The 25605-nt window shown below is 40.0% G+C and overlaps 1 protein-coding gene across 4 annotated transcripts in view; it reads right to left on the reverse strand.

Annotated features, from left to right (window-relative positions):
- Positions 1–25605, reverse strand: part of LOC124169138 (mediator of DNA damage checkpoint protein 1) — a 406870-nt gene that overhangs the window by 16755 nt on the left and 364510 nt on the right. For 3 of the 4 annotated variants that reach the window (XM_046547646.1, XM_046547654.1, XM_046547669.1), the window contains 6 exons: positions 11360–11571; positions 10493–10717; positions 10226–10377; positions 9224–9437; positions 8202–8623; positions 1351–1582 (listed from right to left, as the gene is read on the reverse strand). In XM_046547646.1, the coding sequence (XP_046403602.1) occupies positions 1351–1582; positions 8202–8623; positions 9224–9437; positions 10226–10377; positions 10493–10717; positions 11360–11404 (1290 nt within the window). In that variant the 5' untranslated portion in view covers positions 11405–11571. Of the gene's footprint in view, positions 1–1350; positions 1583–8201; positions 8624–9223; positions 9438–10225; positions 10378–10492; positions 10718–11359; positions 11572–17393; positions 17895–25605 lie in introns of those variants that run through there. The other variant, XM_046547661.1, reaches the window with a different exon arrangement.

Genomic DNA, 25605 nt, shown 5'->3' on the forward strand with positions numbered 1-25605 from the left:
GGAAGCAATCTGTAGAAGAGAGCGGTTTCATCGCAGTTATACAATTGCTCTTCAGTGTACTCACCCTCATCAATCATCTTGCGTAAAGTCCCACAGAATTCTCTAGCGGCTTCACTGTCACTGGAACGAGATTCTCCTTGCATGTTAACTTGCGCTATCCCGTGGCGAATTTTCCACCTCGATAGCCAGCCAGCAGAAGCAACAAAATCATGAGCACCACCAATTTGTTTATTTAATTTCATTGCCTGTGCTTGTAAAAGTGGACCGGATAATGGAACACCTTCACTGCGCTTCTGAACAAACCACGTAAACAAACATTCATCCACATCACCAGCAGCACTCAATCTAGCCTTTTTTCTATCAAGTCCTATTTCGTCATCCACTTGATCAACAAATGATCGTAATTTATCTTCTTCTTTCATCCAACCACGAATAGTTCCTTCAGGAACACCAAACTCCCTGAATAAAGTTGATTTTGAATCACCGCGTTTCACTCTGTCGATTATGCCCAACTTTTCTTTTATTGTGTAAGTTTTCCTTTTGGCAGACATCGTTTTAACCCTAAAATCAATGAAAATTTTCGTAAAAAAGTAATTTTCATATTCATATTAAGACAAAGGTAAAACAGCCCATTCATTGTTAAATACTCGAAGCCTGTGGGCATTGAGTACCTACCTTGGTTTGGGCGCCGCGGTGCGAACGTACGAATGAGAATTATCTCAATCTCCCAGAATCTCGAAAATTATTATAGCCGTGCAACACACTTTTCAGCTCGAGTTCACAAGACACAATGACCGATCAGGCATTACCGAGTTTTTTTTTATGGCTACGAAACAATGTATGGAATACGTCGCCAACCGCGTTAATACAGTCGCTTGAAGTTGCGACGCGTCGGTAGTCACGCCGAGATAAAATTCGCCACAAAGTTACCTACCTCAAAAAAAAAGGTCAATGTAATCATCTCGGGGGACATGGTGAGACCCGCGGTATATCCGAAACCGCGGTAAAGTGAGGCGCGTAATAACCGGAATTTACTGTACATAGAATTTCATTATAAGTCAACATTTCTATGACCTTCAGAAAAATTACATAATTGCACACACCTGAGTGCCACTTTCAACTAAATTCTAAACAAAATAACGTGAAAGACAACTACGGAAGCGTACGCATTTAATGAAGGCGAAATAGAGACTGAACAAGAAAGGTATCACCGTGTTCCCGCTCATTCACAACATTTACATACACAACACATTATATACAGTATTTACACCACCAACACCATCTACATGAACCCAACAAACACTGCTACAATTAAATGGAGCCATTGAGGGATTTAGAAGAACTTATCACCTCTCCCTCTCCTTCCGACTGGCTTGTATCTCCTGTGTGGATTCCGCTGTCCTCATTAGCATGGTAAACTACCACCTTATCATCTTGGACCTCAGTCTTTGATTTGATGGGCAGACTGTTCTTCTCCTTGGCATCAGGCACGTGAACATCAACTATTGTTGCTGGGAGATTTTTGACCTTGGAGTTTTCAAGATTCCTGAAGCTAGCAAGCTTTTCCTTGAAACTGATCCGCCTTAAAAAAATAAATTAAAATTTAGATGCATAATCACTAAAAGAGTGTTACCTGAAAAATGAAAATCTACACACAAGAGATAGAGACATATCATTTTTAATTTCTGAAACATAATCTTCCCATTTTCTCGGAATACATGCCTAAATATTTTCCTGATGATTAAACAGTACAAAAGACTTACTTTACTCCTACAATTGTTATCATAAATTTCTTGTAATTAATGTCTTGCTGGTAATTGAGCACTTTCTCATACTGATATTCACTCTCTCATGAGATAATTCGGAGTTCTTCACCAGATTTTTAGGTCTCGCTTATCAGATATCTTGAAAGATTTCTCATGGTCTACTAAAAATTTTACAAGCATCACAAAACACTCAAAAGATTTGCGTTAGACTAATGAGAAATTTCTCATTCTAAACAGAGCGCCCAGGATATTTTTTACAACTGCCAACACCAACATGTATGTCATTCAAAGTCACCATAACTGTACTCCCAAACAATTTGAAATTCTTGTTTTCATCTTTAGCAAAAAAAAAACAATTTTCAACAAAATCTCACAGATTACCAGCTATTTACAGGGTAGGTAGGCATAAGAACATCTAATTCAATATATACCTTATCAAAGAAAACCAACGAGAAAACAGTTTATCCAAGCCAACCTATATTAAATATTTTTTCCAAAGAGTTAAGGAAGGAGTCCATATTTCGAAATTATTGTTAAGTTGACAATTTTTAATAATAACAAAAAGGTAACAATTCACATTACTCCATCCAGATTAACCCCCAAAATCGATGGAAACAATAGGTTCATAACATTAAATTCCTTCACCGAAGAGCCAACTCCACATACTTCCATAACCACCTTGAAATATGATAAGTAGCTGTCACTACTTAGCATGGACAGGAAAACAGAGGGGGCAAACCTGTGAGCCTCGAGAGGGGTTTGTATACAAGTAGTCTGATCACAGGAAAAGTCTGGTTCTTGGAGGCCCAGGCCATCTAAGGGTTAGGCACAACTTAATGAGCCAGTGCCAGATGGGACTAGGGATCATAGATGACATCACAGCTCAAAATGTTTAAAATAGAAACATAAAAAGTCAAACATTGATAATTAACAATTCCAGACAAAGATTACCAATACCAAACACCACATAAATTTCTACCCACAAAAAAAAAATCCAAATGATAAAGCATGCACATTCCAGGGTTACCACTGATAATTTTATTTGCATTCATTAAATAAAGATACAAGGAATTTGAAATGCTAACTCGACATATATCTAAATACTTTGCAAAACATTGGACGGACATGTTGACCATTTCATCCAGCCAGGTATGTTTTCTTCCAGATACAATGAAATCAAACATTAATTATGAAACTCATTCAGAACAGCGGAAGCTACTGCAGATAAGCGAGCCATGACTAGAGGGGCACCAATCATGAAACTCATATGAGAATAATTCTCAGTCACTACCCTTCACCAGTGCCATCATCGCTGTCACTGATACACGGCAATAGGGTAAACTCAAGGGGTATGTTTGTTATGACGTTAGGGGCCATTGTTCTTCGTTAAATCCCCTGTTCAAAAATACAGGAAATCCAATACACCAAGGAAAGATGGCTCATCCCTCTGAAAATGGGTATAAAAGCCCTCTCCCCATGCAAAACTTAATATTTCCATTTTTATAGGCTACAGTTTCTGGCAGGAGTCACTTTTCATCCATTTTACTGATGTGCTTCACATGCATTCCATAACTTTTACAGCCCCAATAACTATACTTTTTTAAGCAACTCTCCAAAATTTTAAAGGTGTACAGCAGGGCTGCAGGCAGAAAAATATTGTGTGGTAGCTTGTTAGGAAGGGATACATTTCAAGGGTTCATTAGGTGGACAACCACTTTAGATCGTATATCTCTAACAATAGGGTTGTTCACCATATTTTTTTTATTTAAGAAATCGAAAGATCGTGCTTCAGAAGGAGCAATGACAATAATATTATGCTATTTTCTTAATTGTACATGTTTAGAGAAGGCTTTAAACAGTGACAAATTTTACGTTACGCCAAAAAGCCCTACTTCCATCTTGAATTGATGTGTGACGTCACAAGCCTGTAGATGCCCTACTGCAGTGTTGTTTAAGTGGCTCAACAGGGCTATTCCACTTTTTTTCAAGATCTCCAGCGTCTGCCGCCAGATCAGTGTTTAAAGAAAATCCAAATTTATCCTTTAATAAGAGTAATAATAAGCAAAATTACCCTTACTTGTACATATTTATTGCTCATCATATCATAAATAGCACTACAACGTACACATTTCACGAGTTGTCTTTTTGATACGAATTATTCGAATATATTCCGAATCAACTGATTCAATGAAAAACTTGACTCACAATAAATATAAAACACTAATAAAACATGATTATCGGTTTTCCAATCACTATGCACACGCTAAAAGAATTTGCACTCCTTGAAGTTCGAAAGATTCTCCACACCTCACTTCTCACTCATCACTAACGACTTAGAATCAGTTTACGTTATTTCACATTGACACTTCGAGGACAATGAAATGAATAGGCTGAAACAAATAGCTAAACCGGTTATTGTAACATCAAAAAACTTCGAATTTCACTATTACTCTTACCCGTACTCTTACCGTAACCAAAATATGACCAAAACAAAAACAAACAACAGCGCAACGAAATTCGTGAAATGTAAACACTCGTGAATGCTCAAAATGAATAGGTAATAAAATCAAACGGAACTTAGAAGCGAACAAACGATTGAAAATTAATATGCGTTCGATGTATCCCTAAAGCACAACTAGCTCAAATATGAAAAATATCCCCTAGGCAATAGTTAGATACCTTAGATCGAAATGTATAGGGTTGATTGAACTAGCATGGAAGAAATAAATAATTTCGTCGAAGCAGTTACATTCACAACTCACTTCACTCTTTACTTCATCGTCTATATGCAATCATTCACTTAGGGGTACATTAAGGGCACAAATTGTGTTCACTTGCACTAGAAGCACAATGAAAGTTCACTGCACGTAGTTTCCTAGCAAATGCAGCAATACAAAACTTTCAATTCCTGTCAACGCTACATACATTGCCTGCCTAACTTGAAGAAAGGATTTCATGTCGCCTTGATCCATCCGGAAGCTTCATGCACAACATAGGCCATTTCAAAATAAGGAAAAACCTTGGCAAATGTCCAGTCGGCATGCAGAGTGCTCAGCTTGGCATCGAGCGATCGAGGGTACAGGCCAGCCGTACAGGCTTGTTTCGTCATCACCTCTATTTCAAGATGGCCGACCGTTTTTGGCGGCGTTTAAAATTGTTCGAATTTTGATTGCTAATAATTTCATCATTACTTTTTCAACGCATCTGTCATTCATCCCAATCGAAATGAAATTACATCAGAAGTGATATACATTCGTTTTTTTAGATCGTTCTGATAGGCTTGAACAACCCTATTGACGGATGGTATGAATCCTTTGACCCCTTTCTGATCACTACCACCTACATGCATTGTGCTCCATCAAACCCCTCAAGTGGGCACTAAGGCAAAACATAAATTTCAGGTCTAAAGCATAATAGGCACCCCTAGCAACATATTCAAAACAAAATTTATTCCATGACTGTCTGATAATTAAGGTGATCATCAAATAACTGCAATACAAGTTTCGACAGTATTAAGAGAGAAAAGAAAAATACCACCACCACTACGAACATGCCATTAAATATGCGAATAGAAAATTCATAACCGTGAGGAAAATGAAAATGCTTTTGATAACAAAGCACATACATATTTTTAAACAGAATTCGAGCCAAGGAAAACATTCATATTTATTTATGTCTCCATAAAAAAACATTATAGAGCCAAATTTAAAAAAAATCAAGAAATCAAGGGGTACTGGATGATACCATGAGGGCCACCCAGCAGAGGGTATCAACAGCCACTAATAAGATAAAATTCAACCTAAGTGCATCATTTCATATGAGCAGACTTTGGAGATATACAGGAACAGGATCAGCTCCAGGTTTGAGACAGCTAATTCTATTAAGAATAAGACATAGTGGAATTCCACAAACCATGAAATAGGCACATCAAATTTCTACACCACAAAGCAGTACAACAGCCCAATGAAACACCAAGTCAAACCAACATTTTCCAATACACCATTGATATAAAATACTACATATGAACTAAATTACAACAGTGGGTATTCCCAGACAGAGAAGAAAAGAGGAGTCCCTGATATTTAAACTGATTAGTAATTTATCAATGATGCATACCGATGCTTTGTTTCTCAAAAAAATGAAAATATGGCACATTGGCATACTTCTTCATTCTTATGTATTTAAGGGCAATATAGAAGCTAAGCTCTATGAGTAACATGTTCAATGTGGATATTGCTTCAATGCTTCTCAGTGGTTCAACATATTTTTTACTAAAATACTGGAATTTTAAGATGCCAGTCAATGTGTTCATGCATATGCAGTTACATATTCATAGAATGCAGTCAGTTACAAATTGATTGGGTCTAAAAAAAATCATGATTTCAACATCCAATATGCGCAAAACAAAAGATGAAAATACATCATAGAATAAAAACCAATTGAATTCTGGGCTAGTAGGTACTGCAAGGGGCTGGGTTTGAATAAAAAGAGTACTACGATGATACAAAATGTACAACCAAACCATGCCAAATGATTAAGCACCACCACCATTTCCAAAAAAGACAATGTTGTTACACAGAAAAAGAGTAGACCCTTTCCATAGGACTATGGTATTTCTATGACAAGAAATCAATTTATGTGATCATCTGAGGTTATGGCGTTAAGAAATCATTGAAATATGTATAGACCAAAGGACCAATTCAGCAGAAATTTGGCTTTTTAAAAGTGGAAATTTACACATCTTCCCTTATTGAGATCTTAGCACTTGCTAGCTATTGTTCAGTGTTTGGGCAACACCATAGAGAAAAAGAGGGGTGGAACTAGGCCTAGGCATGCTGTTTTAAACATTCTGATTTTAGGTTCTTTTGATTTATACAATAAAACATGAACCAATCTCTATCATGAGAGAAGAATGAACATCCTGAGAAAGTGCTCTTTATCTTCCAGAGGTTTTGTTGATAGAATTTCAGGGTTTCATGTAATGGAAAATACCTTTTCACAATGCAGAATGAAATATGTAGAGAAATTTGTTTTTAAGACTAGAAATAACTTAATCTTCTCAAAAAGAAGCCATTTTTCATTTACAATATTCTAACAGTAAATGAAAACCTGGAATAACAAGTACATACCAATAAAGGATTTTAACATATGAATACAGTTTTAGCTCGATGAAATGTTTTATTAAATTATTGTGGTTGCAATAAATTGCAAGGCTATATCGACTTCCTCAAGAACTACTGAACAAAAAGCATCCTTATCCATTCAGTAACTACTAAACTCTAACATGAATCTAAAATTCTATTGCAAAATTACTTAATGGCTAGGAAAATTTCTCCTTGCATACCATTTCAGATACTCACTCCACTCAAATGAGAGAAGCTTAGTTTCATCTCTTTCAACAAGTACTACATAAGATTCTTTAAATATCTTAAAGTAAACTACATACATAAATCAAAACAGATATATATAATTTTCCATGGGCTTCATTAATTCTATCTGCTCAGCCATGGCTAGGAACCATATCAGAGATGAAAAGCGTATGGCTGTTCAATTGCCAAAACAAAACACAAATAAATTTTTTTAAACACCACGAGACTAGTAGCTAATACTACGCCACAGTAAGATAATCTAAATTCCTCGTTGTGCCTACCTTCAACAGAAACCATGAAGGATGAAACTATCACAGATATGCAATTACATCCAATGGGGCTTAACTAAAAAATCTCAAATTTTGCCCATACTTTTGAGTTTTACTATTGCAAGTGCCCTAAAAAAACCACTTGCAAGCACCTTTGAACCTTATTTTACATCATGCTTATAAGACATTAATTCTGACAATATTATTGGGCTTCAATTGATGACATGGAGGGCCAATTACACTTTGATATTTAGAAATCAACAGTGACATTATGGAATACACAGAACAAATTTGATATTTGGATATTTAGAAGCATTAAATTTTTCCTAAGGCTATCACAGAAATGAGTTCTGAATTTAAAATGAATATAGGAAATTCAGATTGCCAAAGCATGAAAAGATAACTGGATATTCAAGTAGTTCACTTTGTGACAAGTCTAAAATGACATGGGATTCAATATCATGATTGCTGACCTACACCGACTCATCACAAAGACACATTATTCATTCTTCAACAAAATAAATTCCTGCTGTGAAAAGAGTGATTCTATCATTAAAGAGAATAAGCAGCTGAGGGTATAGGATTTCACTCATTCACGGAAGTATAAAAATATTGAATTTGATTCATAACAGCACAACTTGCTGCCCACCTTCAAGTGTGAGCCCAAGTCTCTTTCAACATAAAATACCAACTATTGCACACCTCATAAATTAGCAAAAATTATAATTTACGATACTTATCAATACGAGGAAATTTTTTCTAAATTATTCTTGTACGGAGCAGAAATAATGGCACACCTCAATACTTCCTCCTCCGTCTCCTCTTCAGTTTCCCCAGATCCATCCTCAGCTTCCTCATCAACAGTCCAAGACTGTACAGAGTTTTTCACAGACTCAAACGTAGACGGCCCATTGCTTTGCTTCTTTGGAGATGACGGGCCATCAGAAACCCCATTTCTCACATCAGGGAGAGTAGCAGTCACTTCACCATTCTTTCGCTCCATTACAGCTACTCCACCACTATTTCTCCTCTCTGTGTAATTGACATATTCCTGAATGGCCCTCTCATACGTGTAGATTTCTTCCTCGGGACCCTCACCATGGTTACCATTGTCTCCTTCATTTCCGTTATTACCCCTATCATTATTGTTGTTATTATCCTCGGCCTTTGTACCATTTTCTTTGACAGCGGGAGCCTCTTTCTCTGTTTCAGCTTCACTCTGAAAGAGAATAAATACACTTTTTAGTTTTTCTACATTTACTTAGGCATTACAAACTATAAGTATTAAAAATGATTATAATTACCCCAAAGAATTTTTTGTGACAGAGGAGTACGTAGAAAATATAATGATTACCAATTATGCTAACTACTATGGCTGTAGTGCTACGAATAACACATAACACTTATAAAGAAAAGGGGATATAATTTTAATTAAATTACTGAATCACATTAATGAACTTCAAATACTTAAAATACCAAAATAGTTACTTTTAAAGTAATTTTCATTCTTCAAAGTAGTTTTCCACTATCCCATTACAATGATTGTCAGAAGTATCAAAAATTTAATTACTTTTTTATATACTTAGTTTTTCAAAGAGAATGAGAAATGATTGATTAAAAATGCACATTCCACCTCATTGTCATTTTGCATTCATCACTGTATCACTTCAAATGGTATCATAAAAAGTAGGATTGAACCATTTTCTTGAACAGAGAAACATGACTTTTTTATACGTTCACATCCAGAAAAATATTTGCATAGGAAAACATGTTTTCCAAGAAAAAACAGCATAAAAGATAGGGTACAAAATGCACCTACCAATTGTCCTCCACTGTCAAGCCCACTGAGGCTGGAAGTGGCACTCGTTCCACGATCACTGCCTGTGCCCCAGTCTTGCGGCTCTTTAGAAGTGGCACAGCCACTATCACCCCCTGATGTGCCCGAGGAGAAAACATCCCCACCATCATCATCATCGGCAGGATATGAAAGACCAAGAAGGCCAAGGCTTGTTTTGCGCACACCTCGAGAGCTCCTGAGGAAAATAAATCATTATTGCAAAAGGTACAAAACGAAGTACATACTGTTTACCATTAGATAAAGAAAACAATATTCAGAAACAGATAGTACCAATGATGTAGAGAAATTACAAATATTTCAATAAAATATATAGCTAATTGCAAATAATCAATCAATCGACGTATATGATAAGGCATTTTGAAATAAGGATTGAGTAAACTCTACCACAAGTTCAAGTCTTCTACAGTGTCATTCCTCTGCATGGTATCAATTCTGATCGCCTATAATACCAATAAATCCTAGTCACCTAATACTCTAGCTTACTTTTGTAATACATTTTCCTCTAAAATATTCAAATATCTCTTCAATTTACCGTACCTCCAACCTTTAATTCTCAAACAGCTTTTCTCATGGTCCCACCAAAATATGTTAAAGCTGTATAACACATACTTCACACTATCTGAAAGTCAGGACTTGGATCCAACAAAATCATGAAGACATCCATTTTGAATTATACATTTTGCTTTTCCCATGCCTTCACAAGTCCCATACATTCCTGACAAAAACCTAAGCAAATTTCCTTATCTCACAGGGAAGAAAAATAACCCATCCTTACTCTCTGTTTCTCTCAATCAGATGTTCTAGTGCCCTTCATAAGTCTTTCAAAATTTTGGCTTAGAAATCTGACATTCTGTTCAAAGATTGCTATAATGTAGCGAAACTATTTTGAATCAAAGTAACAGCATTGGTGGATCACTCAAGTTTACATGCTAAGGCAAAATTGTGAAATGAAATACCACTCACCTTTCTTCCATCATCTCATTGAAGGTCTTGCTCTTCCTCCTGCCAGTAATAGACCATACAGAATCTTCCTGTTCCACCCTACGGACTTCCTCTACCCTTTCCACAATATGCTCCACACGTTTTAGCCGACTACTCTTCCAATTATCCAAATTCTAAGTGGAAAAAAATTCAATTCATAAGCAAAGAAAGTAAAATAAAATATTCCAATACCTAAACATTAATATTCAACCCCAAGGATGGAGGCAAATAGCAAATGTGATCACTTACCGCTTGCCAATCTTCCTCAGCTGCCTGGCTCAATTTCCTCCGCCTCTCTTTTTCTTCCTTCTCTCTCTCCGCAGCTGATGGTAAACCTCCAGCAGGAGGAACAAACAACTTTGGAGGAGCTACTTTGACAAACTGTAGTGGATTGACTGAAACGCGCGGTGCTGTTGCCGCTGTTGGAAAGCGAGTGGTAACAAACTCAAGTCCTCCTCCACCACCGGTGGAGTCCTAGAAGGAATAGGTCAAACAAGCAACATTACGTACTATGATTATACAATTCCATATTTTTGTTTAAAGTTACCAAGCCAGATTTGAATGTAGAGATAACTATAAAAGCAACATAATGAACACACATTCCACATCCCTCTTCCATTCCACATAACATGTCACATTATACACGTCATTACCAGTGATTTCATTCCTAAAGAATAATAAATGGAAAAATAGATGATATGATTTGAAAAATACAAATTATAAAAAAGGGGAGTGGTAGCTCACGTAGTATACTAGAGACAATGTAAACATAATTATCAACAGTAATTTCATTAATTTGACTTGATTAATCAATAATAAGTTCAAATATTGAATAAGCATCCCATTGGGAGGGGGTAGGTAATGATTTTGCTTACTTTTGGGGCTCGGCAAATGCTATTCTTGCTGTTATGGGTCAAAAATGTGATTATGAAACACGTACTTTGATATGCATTTTTGAGGTAGGATGCAGATTAATCTTCACATAAAATCATAACACTAGCATGTAATAGATAATAACAGGTTTACAGAGCCGAATTCAGGATTAGTCAGGGAAAGAATGGAAATATGATTGTATTCCAAATTGGAAAGTCTGCACCAATATTATTAACAACCAACCTTTCTGTGAGGTGGGTCCATGTTTTCCTTTGCAGTGACAGGCATTTCTGAAATTTTGTGTGACTAAAGGCCACTAAGATGCTTTCTTTTTAAAGAATACTCAGGTCATCCGAGGGCAGTATCTGGTGAGAGGCAGCCTCTCATGGCTTCAGGAAGGCTCGTTTGGAGCCCTCTCCAGGGATGACTATACTATACCCCACTCGGTCTAAGTCCTGCAATGAGAAGATAATAGGGAATGAATTAGTAACAGTAAGAACTCAGAAATCAGACTATTTATCATGAATTCAAAACTTGAATTAGGCTTGAAATGAAAATAAACCAGTGGATTCTTTAGTCAGCCAAATTGAAGGTCAACTTAATTTATCCTTAATTCGAATGCTTAGAAATTCTTGAACACCGCAAAGGCAAGTCTCATTCCACCATAGCACGAACTTGTCATCTGGTAGTGCAACAGCAAGAAGTAATATTATAACGAAGAATATTAGCAGCAAAGCAAAAAAATGCGCTATTTTGGCATCGGTGGTTGAATAAAAAAAATATTTTCTGATCATCTTAGTAGGGTGATATAACAAATGCATCTAGAGATTCCAATTCCAACCCCGTAAACTCATAGCTCTTTTAAATTCGCAAATACACTTAAATAAAAATTTGACTGACGCAATTTTTACTCAAGAATCTTTCTTTAAAAATGCAAAGACTTCGTCATTTTTTATTGAAAGTATTTTTAAGTAAGAATGAGTAGACAGCAGGTTTCTTGGCAAAAGCTAGCCGCATTACAGTTAATACTTTATGATGCATTTTAAGCCAGCATCGCATTGTCTTTTTTCCAACACCAAAATTTCTCGGGGAATAACTTGAATCATTTCTAAGGCATCGAACAAACGAGCACTACACCTATGATACAGAACGAACAAGTAACAGCTCAAGTATTAGGGAGTAAATTGCCGGACAAATAATGAGGAGACTTGAGAAAAAAGCGGGAAATTAATATGTATGTAATTATCAAAATTATCCGCAAACGCCGAGATTTAATTTGAAAATGAAGTAAAGACTCAGGTAATTTCAATCATAAATTCGATTGCTAGTAATCCACCGGCAGGAACACTAACAGTTTGGAAAATTTATCCGGTTCTGAACTGAAATTCGACGCGAGCACAGATGTTTTCATTTCGATATTCATTCCGAGAAAATTTCCACAATGCGTTGCCACTTTACGTCGAAAAAATATAGTGCAGAACGAACAGTTGAAAAAACTAAAAAATGTGTCACGCAAACATTCTCATCCCGCAAAAACTTCATTAAAATTTTAAAAAATTACTTAAACGAAGAAAAAAAAGAAAATACTATAAATATATAGAATTTGAGGACTTGCCATAACAAATGCTAAGTACGAAAAAGGAACATGAATTGAAAAGGAACTTTAAACGCAAGATTCCGCGACGGTCAATCAATCGCAGACAGGTTACTCAGAGATAAAACAATTCTTCAGGCATTCGCCATCCAAGAAAGCCGCCACCTTTCTGTGCCTTTCTGAACAAAAGCCGCTGGGATTGGGAAACAAAAAAAAAACTCTTTTGGCGGAGATAAGCAAGTCGCGCCGCCCTGCGGCATCTCAGCGTGTTCCTTGGGGGGCTTTTCAAGCCGCCGCAGCCGCCGGTGATCAGGTGAGGCCCGCAAGGTCGCGTGAATAAACCCTCTCCCCCACAAAAAACACCTTCCCTTACCTTCCCTTCCCTCTAAACCTTCCGGTGACATTTTAAGGAGCTGTGACTCAAGTGAGAGGCAGCTCCGGGCTACTACGGCGGGAGACGGCGAGAGTGTCTTACTACCACGGTCTTAGAAAAGGGTTACTACCATGCCCTGTTCCCAGTACGCGTAGGTATATTATGCTTATTCGTTCTACCTTCCTTCGCCCGTCAAATTCTTCTGTTATCAGAACTATCAACACGGTAAACAATCTCGAGTTAAAAATCGTAGTGAAAACGTCACATAATTGATATGGATACATAAGAGGGATGCTTACACTTCCTTTCGATGGTCCACAAACCGAAAAAACTTGATATTTATGATCTTCCCGTACAAATTTATCGAAAATATGGGGTGCATAACATCTCTTATCCCAAGAATTACCAAGCGGTGGTCCCCGAGAGCCTGGGCAGAGTACCTCAAATGGAGGTGTAAGAAAAAGTAAAAAAATTGCAAGCAAAAGGGATTTTGATTGAGTGACGCTGTAAGGCTGATAATGAGGTAAATACGTGCCTAAAGAAATTCCCTTTGTGCCCTAAAAACTGTTGTACTGAAACACCTTATGATTAAGTAACGAGGAAGGGTTAAGTACAGCTTATACAGTGAGGCCGTCCGTATATTTAATTTCATATTAAGAGACCCGCAAGTTTCTACGCGTGAGAAACCATTGATCTAAACCACTGCAAGGCTATAAAAAAGTGTACTGTTATGTATTATAGTGTAAAAATGTATTATAGTGTACCGGACTGGCTGTCCACTCAAGCAGGAGGAGGTCTGCTTGCCTCCGGGCGAAAATTGCCAGCTAGACGAGGGATGAAAAAGGGCATTCTTTACCCAATGAGTTTATAAACACAGAAATGTTCTCAACTCCCCGGGAGATCCCATCCACAATCCACAGTGTCTACAGGATGACAATGGGCAAGGGTATTTAGGAGGCGATACGGTTATTGTTACTATTCGCGGGGCAGGTGCCGGACCCCTGCTGTTGACATAAGAAGGCATCGTACGCGACCAGCAAGCACACTGACACTCCTTCAACCTGGGCCGCGGGCCGGTAGACCTCGAGCTAACGGCTTGCCGTATGTGCCCCGACGCGCCAAATTCTCCAGTTCGAATCCAACTTACTCTTTTCGTCGTCTTGGGGGAATCCTCATGACGTACCTGCGAAAATTCTTACGTGGGAGGAAGAAAAAAGCCTATGTAGCAATCCTGATTTAAGGTCAAGGAAAAGTTACACGTTTCCAACGGGACTGGATGGTTTATGGATGACTAATTTCTCAAGGCGGAAAGAAGGACGAACAGGATTGGAATGCTGACACACACGTTTTCGCCTCCAAACAAGGAGCCAAAAAGCCCAATAAAAAACATGCTAAAAACGATGATGCTGATGGTCCACTACATAATTTCCCGGTAGAACTGCAGTAATAATTGCTCACGCAATCGGAAACTTCACTAACATAGATTTCGCGCGCTGGGACGACGATGTATATGTAAGTATCCACGGACTAATCGTTACCCCCAAGGATTTCTATTACGGGAAATCGGAATGGATTATTGCCTAAAGCGCCAGATTATATACTATATGGCAAACCAAACACGAATGAGAAATTGAACCAACACTTCGGGCATACAAAGCAAGTAAGTATTCCCTCATGTATACTCTAACTGTGGATTCGGGAAGAAATCACACGCGGCAAGACCCTCTTATTCGCTAAAGCCAAGACAAGCGATCGTTGGACTCTCGGCGGTGTTTTCGCTGGCCTATTCCACTTCCTCGGACACACAGGGATATCTCTCGGGGGGTCTCGGGTTAATCATTTATTTGTCTAAGGCACGGGCTTCATTCCCGGAATTCTGAGTTGTTCTCTTTGCGAATATCTCCTCCAACGAAATTATCCTCAGGCTGTAACGAGTATTTTCATTAACTATTGCATCCTTGCAGTGACGCATGAACCATAACCTAGATGATGGTGTATTGACCGAATATTGCTGAAAGGTTACCTCTAGATCAAAGAGGCAATCGGTGCGTCAGCACCTCTAAGTGTACTAGGGCCAAAAATAACGCAAGGGTAAGGTCCTGGTTCAAAGCGGCCACTGCATGTAGTGTTAGAGAAAATAGAAATTGATCTACAAGCACCCGAGGCTTAAGAATAGCCATGTGCTTGCTATTCAGGAAAGATACATCAGGTGAAGAATTTGTAATATGAAACAAGAGAGTGAAATAAGATCATACCATAGCAATGATGCAGAGAAAATATAGGTTCCATCAGAACAAGCCTGAAAAATCTTGCAGAATAAATAGATGATGACTAGCCCCCATCGGAAGACAATAGTTATATCCAGACGTTTAAATGTAAGTTTTAACCAAAAGTAACTAAATCCAAAAACTAATAATAGTCCATTTTGATCATCATTTAAATTAAGAAATCTATCATCCCTGAAATCAACTCTTACATTAGTTTCGCTTCAAATAAGAGCCCCAATGTTTGCCACTCCATAGGTATAAAAACTACGGCCGGCAAACTTCGCCAGTCAATTTAATTCCCGCGTCCAACTTTGAGGAGAAAAGATAAAAGTCCTTATGTGAATCTGAAACCCATCATACGGGCAAAGGAAAATTCCCGTTCTACGACGGACGGGACCAAAATTTGATCGGAGATTTCAATGCTAATACCTAGAAAGAGAACTCGCGAGGACTATCACGTAACCTTAAAACGAAAATGTAAGTACGGAACAGATAGAACGATACGCGAACTCATCGTGTATTCCACCAATATCTTAAGATAAAATAAGATTTCACTCTCCAGAAATTGATTTTCACTGACATACAGAAATGATATTCCTTCATTCACGATTGTTCCAAACTTGTTAGCCAGCATTCACAAATCGACAGTTATTCTAGTAATCACAGGAGCACGAATATTCTAGGATTCCGCCAAACATTTACTTATACATGATGCTTAAAATATATCCCAGGCATTTCACAAAATTACACACCCGAAGAAAGAATCAATCCAACAAAATTTCTCCATACCACAATGGGTAATTTTTACCCGGACCATTTATGAAAATAAAAGCGACTGAAGATGAAATTCGGCCAATCCGCGACGACAATAAAACACAAAACCCGAAAGAATAACACGAAAGAGTACTAAACGTTAGTAATAATTCACTATGGAATTCCGCATTTCAATTAGGAGCTCAGGATTCATACTTCTCAACGGCGGTTTATGTGTATCAGTATTCCCATGAGATGCCGGCACAACGACTCATCAAATAATCTCTTGGCCACATGTTAGTTAAAATCCGTATTGAAATTATACGAATATGCTTTCAAGAAATGAGCACACACTCGTGAATATTCCCAGATGGGCAGATGCATGGACTGAAACATTTTTTTTTGCCGGAACCAAAGACCAACCGGGAGGTTATTTTTTGGATGCACCGAAAGCGTATGTAGCGTCCAACCTGGTGGTGGTGATGACGGACGAAACCTTTGCGAGTCGGTTATGAATGCAAATCCACACGCGCGCGTAACTCCGGCCTGGCAATCACAATCCCCGTGGAACGCGGAAGAGCGGCTGCGAGCGAGGTAGAGAGATAGAGAAAGAGGGAGAGAGAATCAAAGGGTGGGGGGAGAGAGAGAAAGCGACCGTGCACACGGCAGTTATAGTCATCCCATTTCCAGCGACCGGAATCCACCCAATCGATCGATAATAACAAAAACAAAATTAAGACTCCTGGCTGCAGCAAAATCCTTCGGCACGCGGATGGGAAAACACACAGGCACGCACACACACACACAAATTCACAGGTTCACTAACTCACGATGCGAAATGTAAAAAAAAACACGACACCGCGATCGATAGTAATTCTCAGGCGATCGGACGGCATTAAAGCGCACGAATACGAGCAGCTTTAAAAAAAATAAAAAAGCACACACACACAAAAGCACAAACATCCAAGCAGAGACACGTGTCCGGGGGAGGGATCGACCAGGAGACGTAAAACAGACGGCTCGAACGTTTCCGTAGGGATTCAAATTACAAAACTCCACATAGAAATAATCGGTGATTGAGTTTAGAAATGGGACGACTATTTAATCCTTAGGAACCATTCTTTCTCCATCACTCTCCCTATAACACTCACACACGAACAAAAACATGCTCCATTTCTCTACATGGCCACCAATTCGACTACTTTTTTCCGGCATTAGGCGACAACGAAAGAGATACACGAAGCATGTTCCAAATTATTCTATTAAACAGACAACGGAGGAATCCTTCACCTATTTCCGCTGGAACGGGAGTTGAGAAGGCAACCGCGTGTTCCTCCTTCTGTTCTTCTTCTTCCTCCTCTCTGTCGGAGGAATCCTGCGAGCCCGTATCTCTGCAGGCCGAACTGAAGAATTTCCCGCCGCGGGCCTCTCTCTGGGCCGCGCGCGACACGGTATCCGTGGCCCCCAACAACGCGTCCGCCGCTGACCCCTTCTATCCCCACCACCGCAAGGCGCTTCCGTCCGACAAACTCGATGTACCGTTTCGCTCTCTCAACAGCCGAGAGCCAAGAGGTTCGGGTCCCGGTCGGTTCCCTCGCTCCTCCGCGGGCGCTACTCGCGGAACTCGTCGGGAGTCCCAACTCCTCCCTCTTCTTGCGGTATGTGCGCTCTATCTCCGGAGTCCTCTCTCTCTCTCGTGCTTCGTGTTCCGCGTGCGTCTGCGGAGACTGCCCGCCACCAACTGGCGAAGCGGCGGTCGACGGAGGCAGCAGTCGTGTGGAGAGAGGAGAGGCAGTGAAGGCCACGCGCCACCTTCTGCCGAACCGGCGAAATGTTCAGCTGCGATTCACCCTGTAGTGGTGGTGGGCGTCTGCGAAGGGGAGTGGGGTTGCAGAAGAGGGGGAGAGGATTCTTTTTTCCCTTCTTCTTCGGAGACAGGATGCGTGGGTGCGTAGCACAGTGGGATGAGAGTCGGGAAGGTCGACTTCGGGTCTTCTTTGGCACGCTTGCACACACGCTACCTCATCATTTACATCGCTAATTTTGCAATAAATCATGCCCGTGGTCAATTATCTTGAGAATGGTTTTATGTAGGGAATGTTACCGGCTACGATAAGTTAAGCTGTATTTGGATACAACTGCCTTAAACTACAGATGGTGCTTAAGCCAATAAGGACCAGCAGCTTACTTGGTATTAGCACCTGACGTGAATTCGGGTAGTCCGGGTTCAAATCCCGGTAGAGGCAAACGTCATTTGCCCCACAGAATTTTTCGTAATATCAAGAGTGAAATGTTTATAACTTACGAGTACAATAGTATATATTTTATGTAACGATGTATGTGTTATGTAATGAATTATATATATATGTAACTCTTCGTTACCGCACTGAATGAAGATTTGCGACATTTTCGAAAAAGGCCGTAGCGAGCGTCGAGTCTTTGGCACGCTAGTATACACGCTACCTCGACATTTACATTGATTATGTTGCATTTAATCATATCCATGGTACCATGGTAAATTATCCTAAGATTGGTATCCAAAGTATACCCGAGCGGGGGTCTGGAGGTTCAAACCACCCCGAAATTCTTAGGTATTAACGGGATTAGGTGTTCTCCTCCAAATGAACCCACCGATATTTTTTTCTGGCTATGGCCTATTCGTTGACGTGAGCTAAGTGAAAATACCTGTCTATACGCAACTGTGGAGGGTGGGGAAGAAAGGATACAGCACGAGGAGGGAGGAATTTTTCGTGATTCTTCCTTCCCTCCCCGAGGTGGGTGAGTGGGTGTGCCGAACAGGGTGGGGGAGAGAAGATGGAGAGGGGTTGGGGTTGAGACTTTGGCACGCTCGTGCACACGCCCCCCCCCCCCCCCGCACACACAGCGGGGTGCCCAAAAAGGCCGGGGAATGCTCCGATGTGATGGATTGCACATCCCTCCCGCACACGCATCCTCCTCTCCGAAGGGAGTGTTGCAAGGGTGTGCCCTCTATGATGCCGGGCCTCTCTGAGAGCGAGCGCCCGCTGAACTTAAAAGCGCATTAGCTGGCTGCCACGGAAATAGCCTGGGGAGCAAACGAGTGAGGGGGCGGCTAGATAAGTGAGTCTATTCCTGGGGGAATTCGCGGAAGAAGAAGAAACGAAGCTCGGCATTGTCAACACAGGACATTAGTAAATTCAAAGAGACAATTCAAGGGAAGTTGGGAGTCTCCGTCAGGTGTCACAAAGATGAAGGGTTTCCCCCCCCCCTCCACCTTCGGGATAGAAAGCTCCCTTCGAATTGGAGAGTTATTTTTTTTAAGTCGTAGCATTTTCAGCGATCTTGCCAGTGAATTATTTTTCCCTCAAATACACATACCTATACCCATTGTCGATCGACGGAGACAACCTATAAAGCATTATCCACCCTGTGAAAGATGCACGGACGTATCAAGTGGGACACAAGTATATACACGTGTACATTATGCAGGTAGAGATCTCTTAAAAACCTAACAAAATGCTATTCCACTCAAGATATGTGACGCCAATTGGAAGGAAAAGCCAAAAAATCATTGTCATGCCATTAAAAAAATAAATATAGTTTTTCTCATTACGTCTGCTTAGGCAAAAAATTACCTTATTAAGTATCACTAAAAACAAAGTACTCAAATTGTATGTAACTAAGAATTGGTTTAAAATTTGAACAAATTATTCATTTAAAAAGCTAAAAAATATTTGCGACATAAATCCGCCAATGATAACACATATCCAATGCAAACATTTACCAACATAGCCGAGAGGGTGAGAGACGGAGATGACAAAGTAAACTTCAGTTTCAAAGTAAACAGTTGAGCAGTTTACATAAATGCATACAATTCAAATAAATGCTTGTAAAGGAACAGACCAGAGATTACTAAAGCAGTTTAACAATTGCGAAGAAAACTCTCAGAGACAATAGCTACGCAAAATCGCCTCCGATGATTTCACCCTGACGGTCAAGGTCAGAAAACTACTCAGCCTTGTAGGCCCCTCCGCCAATAGAGCGGTGTCTTCCGTAATCATTTGTTAACATTTAATCAGGTCACTGCGACTGGGAGGTGCATACCTTCTCACACTTCCGGACCTAGATGCTTTGAGTGCGCAAGGTTGATTCAACGCACAGCTGAAAAGGAAGTCTTTCGGCTCATTGCACAAAGGAGAACGTAACTTACACAGGCAAAATACTAGTTTCGCGTTTACGAGCTCAATCAAAGTGCCGCGCGGTCTTAACGCTAGTTTGCACACGCCCTGTTTTCGGCCCTTTGAAGCAACTACTTTGCGCAATGACGGTGACAAATTATTTCAAAAGCACTGCATAATGCAAGTGACTACGCAGCCACGCGCTCAGGTGCAGCGATATACGTAGCAAAGGCAGAAATTCTCAGAAAACAATTCTTTTATTCTCATTAAGTCTCCTGCGTAGTATCTTCGTAAATTCTTTTGTTGAGTCTGGGATCCGAACTAGGAATTTCCAATTGATGGTTAGGTATACTGTAAGTCACACCACCAAGCCATTGCATTTCAAATCGAATTTCCTAGACAGTATATCACCTTATTATTATCCTTTTTTCGATAGACGGTTATAGAAATCCGCGCTGAATGGTGACGGAGGAAGCAACAGTAATAATAACTGACCGGTAATATGGGTTCTGATCTGTATCAAGTCCATTGATCACTTACACAGATTTCAGCCTTCGGAGACAATAAAAATTATATCACTCACAAAATAAAATTTCATCCTACCGATTTCAAATGTTTTCGTGGAAACATAGCAAAAATTTAGTTGATGCAGTGGTTGCTGATGAGCCTATTGTTCACTTTATACCTACTATTAAAAATATTTTCTTTGTGGAAATATCTCCTGACATCTATCTACCAATTCTGTCCGAATATGAAACAGAATAGCAATCAAAGGTATTCGCGCGAAGATGAGCAGAATTACATAGGAGAGTAATTTACGAACTTAAGGATCGAATAATATAATAGGATGAAACTAGCAAAAAATATTGAAACCAATTCTTCAAATGTATTTAGTATCCCATACTGCGGATGAGAACATAATCAGTTCTCTTAATTAGTGACGGAACGTTCTTCCCGCCCTCAAAAGCGAATGAAAAACCTCGCGCGAGGTTGAGTGGCTAGTTATTTTCGCCACTGTGACACGAATGGATTATCATCAAAGCTATAATTAGCCGCTTAGTAGTAAACGCAGCGGAAAAAAACGGGAAGCTCGACTTTTAAGCGATTCTATACTTGGAGAATGAAATTCGGCGCCGATCAAGACCCATGCACACGACAACGCTTAATTGGATTTTGACAAGCAGACTGATGTCTTGGACGATGGAGACCTTGCCGACCGACCTTTCTTCATTTCCGACGCAGCGGAGGATGTGATTTGCCGCAAAACGAGGAAAACTATTATATGAGATGCTGTTATGAATTCCGTCTCGGGACATGCGTGAGACCCTTTGCTCAATGAGATGGCCGACATGGGTTGTCAACCGAAGGAATTCCGATCGTTAATTAGGGAAAATGTTACGCGAGGCCCTCTCTAGAGGGGGTTGCAGGGGACATGGGGAACAACGGCAGAGAGAGGGGGAGACAGATAGGGGGAGGGAGCACGTAGGCATGCGTCCCTCTCCCCCATCACGAGACGGACTTGGAGAGCTATTCAACGGAGACTTTCTCGACCCGTCAATGTATTTCCCTTTCCGTTACGCGGGGGAAGGAAGAGATCTCGGAAGAATGGCCGGAGACAGCTAGAGTTGAGGGGATTCTGCTGCGACAGTAGAAATCAAAACAAATGTTTTCGATAAATTTTTGTCATACAAAACTGAAGTATAAGGAACTAAATATTTTCATGAAAATACACATTTTTGTCTACCTATATAACTCTATCATAGCACCAGTTTTTATTCAATCTACTTTCAGTTGAAGCATTCAATGGATAGTAACTCAAAAAAGTAAAACGGTGAGTTTCCCACTTTCATTATTTTTTATCATTACTTCCATGCAATGACGCACTTAATACAAGTATCGTGTCGAACTGAAATATATGTGCAGCGTAGGAGTTAGACATATCTAAATATGTGCATGCTTCGCAATTGGAGCCCACAAATGTTTTCAGAGTTTTAATTACAAAACCCTATAAAGGGCAAAAATGGCGACGGTCAACAGAAACGCATTTGACGCAACTTTTTCTGCAAATGAAATTTACTTTGCGTAACAGTACAACCCCATGAAGGAGGAAAGAGGAATAGTAACCATACTGCGAGCACAACACCCCCTCCCATCCGCTGAGGCGCCACTTTTACATTCAGCTAACGTAGGTACCTCTACTTCAGTTGCAGCATTCACTTGTTGATAATTCATCAAATAGAATGTATAAGTGCCAGTGGGTATTATTGCTGTCATTAATTTGATGCATTGACTCAATAAAAACTCAAATTTATAACGTAGCCGTAATATATATTTTACTACACAATTTTACGACGCAATCAGAGCCTAAAAATATTTGTACAGTTTAAAAACCCATGTACATAAACTATAACGTAAAACTTAATATGGCGATGGCGACGGTTGTCAGCGCATTGGAAGAGAAAATATGATGATTTTATCGAAAATGACACTTGCTTCGTATAAACCCTATGAAGCCCCATAGCAACCCTATGAAGGATTCAGGAGGAATAGTCACCATAATGCCAGCATTCCCCCTACCCTGTTCCGTGGACGTCCCGCTATCGTGAAGACGGCCGACTCTCTCCCGCCTGACGTGGAATTTCACTCTCGCGCGCCGGAGAGCACCGGGGCTCGATCTGGTTTCCCTCGGCCTTCCCGGTATCCATCCATAAATGCAACGGCGAGTGCGAGCGACAAAGAGACGGGACGCGGCAGTGCCCCAGACGTTGGCTGCGGCGGTGGCGACGCGATAGCGGCCAATGGACCGCCAAGTTTTTTGCGCTCGATAGGTGCGGTAGGCTGTAGAGCAGAGGATGGCGACGGAGCATGAAAGCCCTCAGTAGAGAGGATGTCAGTACACAAAGAAAATCCACTACAATACCATACACAGCCCCCGTATGGAGTAGCCAATTATTATTGGCTGGATTCTATCAATGTAGGTAGGTTCACATGGAAGGTGACAGTCAAGTGCCACTCTTTAACCCGCGTTTCCCATATCCCATGTATTTTCTTTCTCCACATGTATTTTTTTCCTTCTTTCTCTTCCTCCTCATAGGGCGAGTAAAATAAAATTACAGAGTATAATCCACACAATAATTCCATACGTGAAACATACCAAGTATTTTTATTTTCTATGCGTATTCATGTAGTTCCACCAAGATACGTCTGAACACATTCAGTTCACTTTTAGGAAGGCCTCTCACTATATGGAAGGAAAAACTGATGAAAAAGTCCACATAACAAGACCAAAGGCAGATCAAGAAGGATACAGTGAAGAAAAGCCTAAGGGAGATAAAAGAACTAGCTCGAGAGAGGGCGAGATGGATTGCTGCAACATACCAATACTAGGATTGCAAAATTATGTATCACCCTCTCTCACTCCATACTATCTTCATGATACTTGCTCTTTTCAACCCTATTTATCGTCTAGCCGCAGAGCACACGCTCCCTCGACTCCCTGTCTCTTTATCTACTCCAGATATTCCAAAATATTCTTATAATTTCCTACCCAGATCCATCACAACAAGTGATCCACCAGTACAGGGATCTAAATCTCCAGAATCTGTGTGGACGCCGTAAGTGTACCATTGTAGTAGTTTTGTGAAAGTTCTCGGTCGTATCGTAAAATTCAACGTTCGAATAGAGCACGGGAGTTTTTTTTTGTAGGTCGGTCCTCAGATGCCATGAGATTGAAAACAGCGAGGGGTGGGAAGGGGGGGGGGGGAGAAAATTTCCGATGAGCATCCGGAGAACAGCAATTAACGAGTGGGTGAGGCCGGTAGCGAAAAACACACGGAGACACAGCAATGCCATGGGAACAATTAAAAGGAAAACGATTCGTGTAGCTGGAGCATCGTAAAAAAGAGTCAAAACATTTCGTACGCAGAGACGACATGTTATGGTCTCAAAAAGGAGCACGCCCTCATTAAAGAGGAAAGGAATTAAGATCCGAACTCTTACGTTCTTAGATCGAAAAAAACTATAAAGATTTTTCTTTGAGGAGCCGAAGATATACTTTTGATCCTAATAAATGAAACATCTTTAGAAAAATTAAATTCAGAACTCGTGTTCGGACAAGAAAAAGTAACTGATTATTTGGCCTTTCTGTAAAATAATAATAATAATAATAAAAATTATTAATCTAGAATATTTTAATTTTAATTAATTAATATCAGATTTATTAATTAATAATAGATGAAATCTATACCACGAAAATATGAATGTTGTTAAAAATTATATTCAATGGGGTCATTTTCTCTGACTAAAAATCGTATTTCATGAAAAGAATTCGGCAGATTGAAAGATAAGTTACGAGGAGGAAAATATTCCTCATCTAGAAATTTCTTCATAAATTTACAATAAATTTACGTAAAAGCCCCCCCCCCCCCACTTTTCATGATCTGATGACGTCATTACAGCTCAGGTTTATTCACTCGATTGTGGAGACCTGCTGACTGAGGGAAAGAATAGCTCACCAGTGTGTAAGCAGCAATGAACGACATGATGCATAAGCGCGAGGAGTAGGGGTAGCGGAGACCACCTCGTAAGCAGGAGTTCGTAACGACAACTTATCTACGAAATTGAAAATTTATTTTGATGTTGATTATTTAAAACACTCTTGTATCATTTACTGCATTATTATTTTTTTATTGGCATACATTTTGTTATTTGATGGCTCAATTCTGGTCCTATGGTCTTGGAGACCACCTAAAGCTCCTTCCCTTGTTATTTTTGTATTCAGATGTACAAAATGTAGGAGAGAATAAATTATTATTATTATTATCATCAAATGGTGAGACCGTCGATTTTTCGCCGCTAACCCGACTCCTCTCATTATATTTCAAAATACAACAATCGGCATTTTTTAAATTTGTTGAACGAACCCATTGTGAGTGAAATATAAATACACCGCCGAGTACTGATATCCCAAAATTACTGATCGCACCGTATGATATCCCTGACGATACGCATCGCTTTAGAAGTATAGTGGACAAACCGCGATCCGCAAACAGCAGCGACGTGAGAGAGAAGCGCGCTTCGAGGGTGTGTCGAACACCGCAGCATCGCTTCCGCCCGGCAACGTCAGCTTAAAATTAGCGCGATAAACAATTCCTCGGCACCCTCAGCGGCGAGGGCATCGGGGCACATTCTGCGCCGCTCGTCCATTTCGGGGAGCGGCATCAGTGGGATGATGGCGCGGCAGAAGGAAGGAGCGGCGCTCCTGCTTGCAACCCCCGTGCTGGCCATATGGAAAGCAGAAAGCTCAGCGCGGCGACGGTGGATTCGGGATTGACGGAAGACCCATA

Source organism: Ischnura elegans, chromosome 1 (assembly GCF_921293095.1).
Source record: "Ischnura elegans chromosome 1, ioIscEleg1.1, whole genome shotgun sequence".
In the NCBI taxonomy this organism is placed as follows: Eukaryota; Metazoa; Arthropoda; class Insecta; order Odonata; family Coenagrionidae; genus Ischnura; species Ischnura elegans.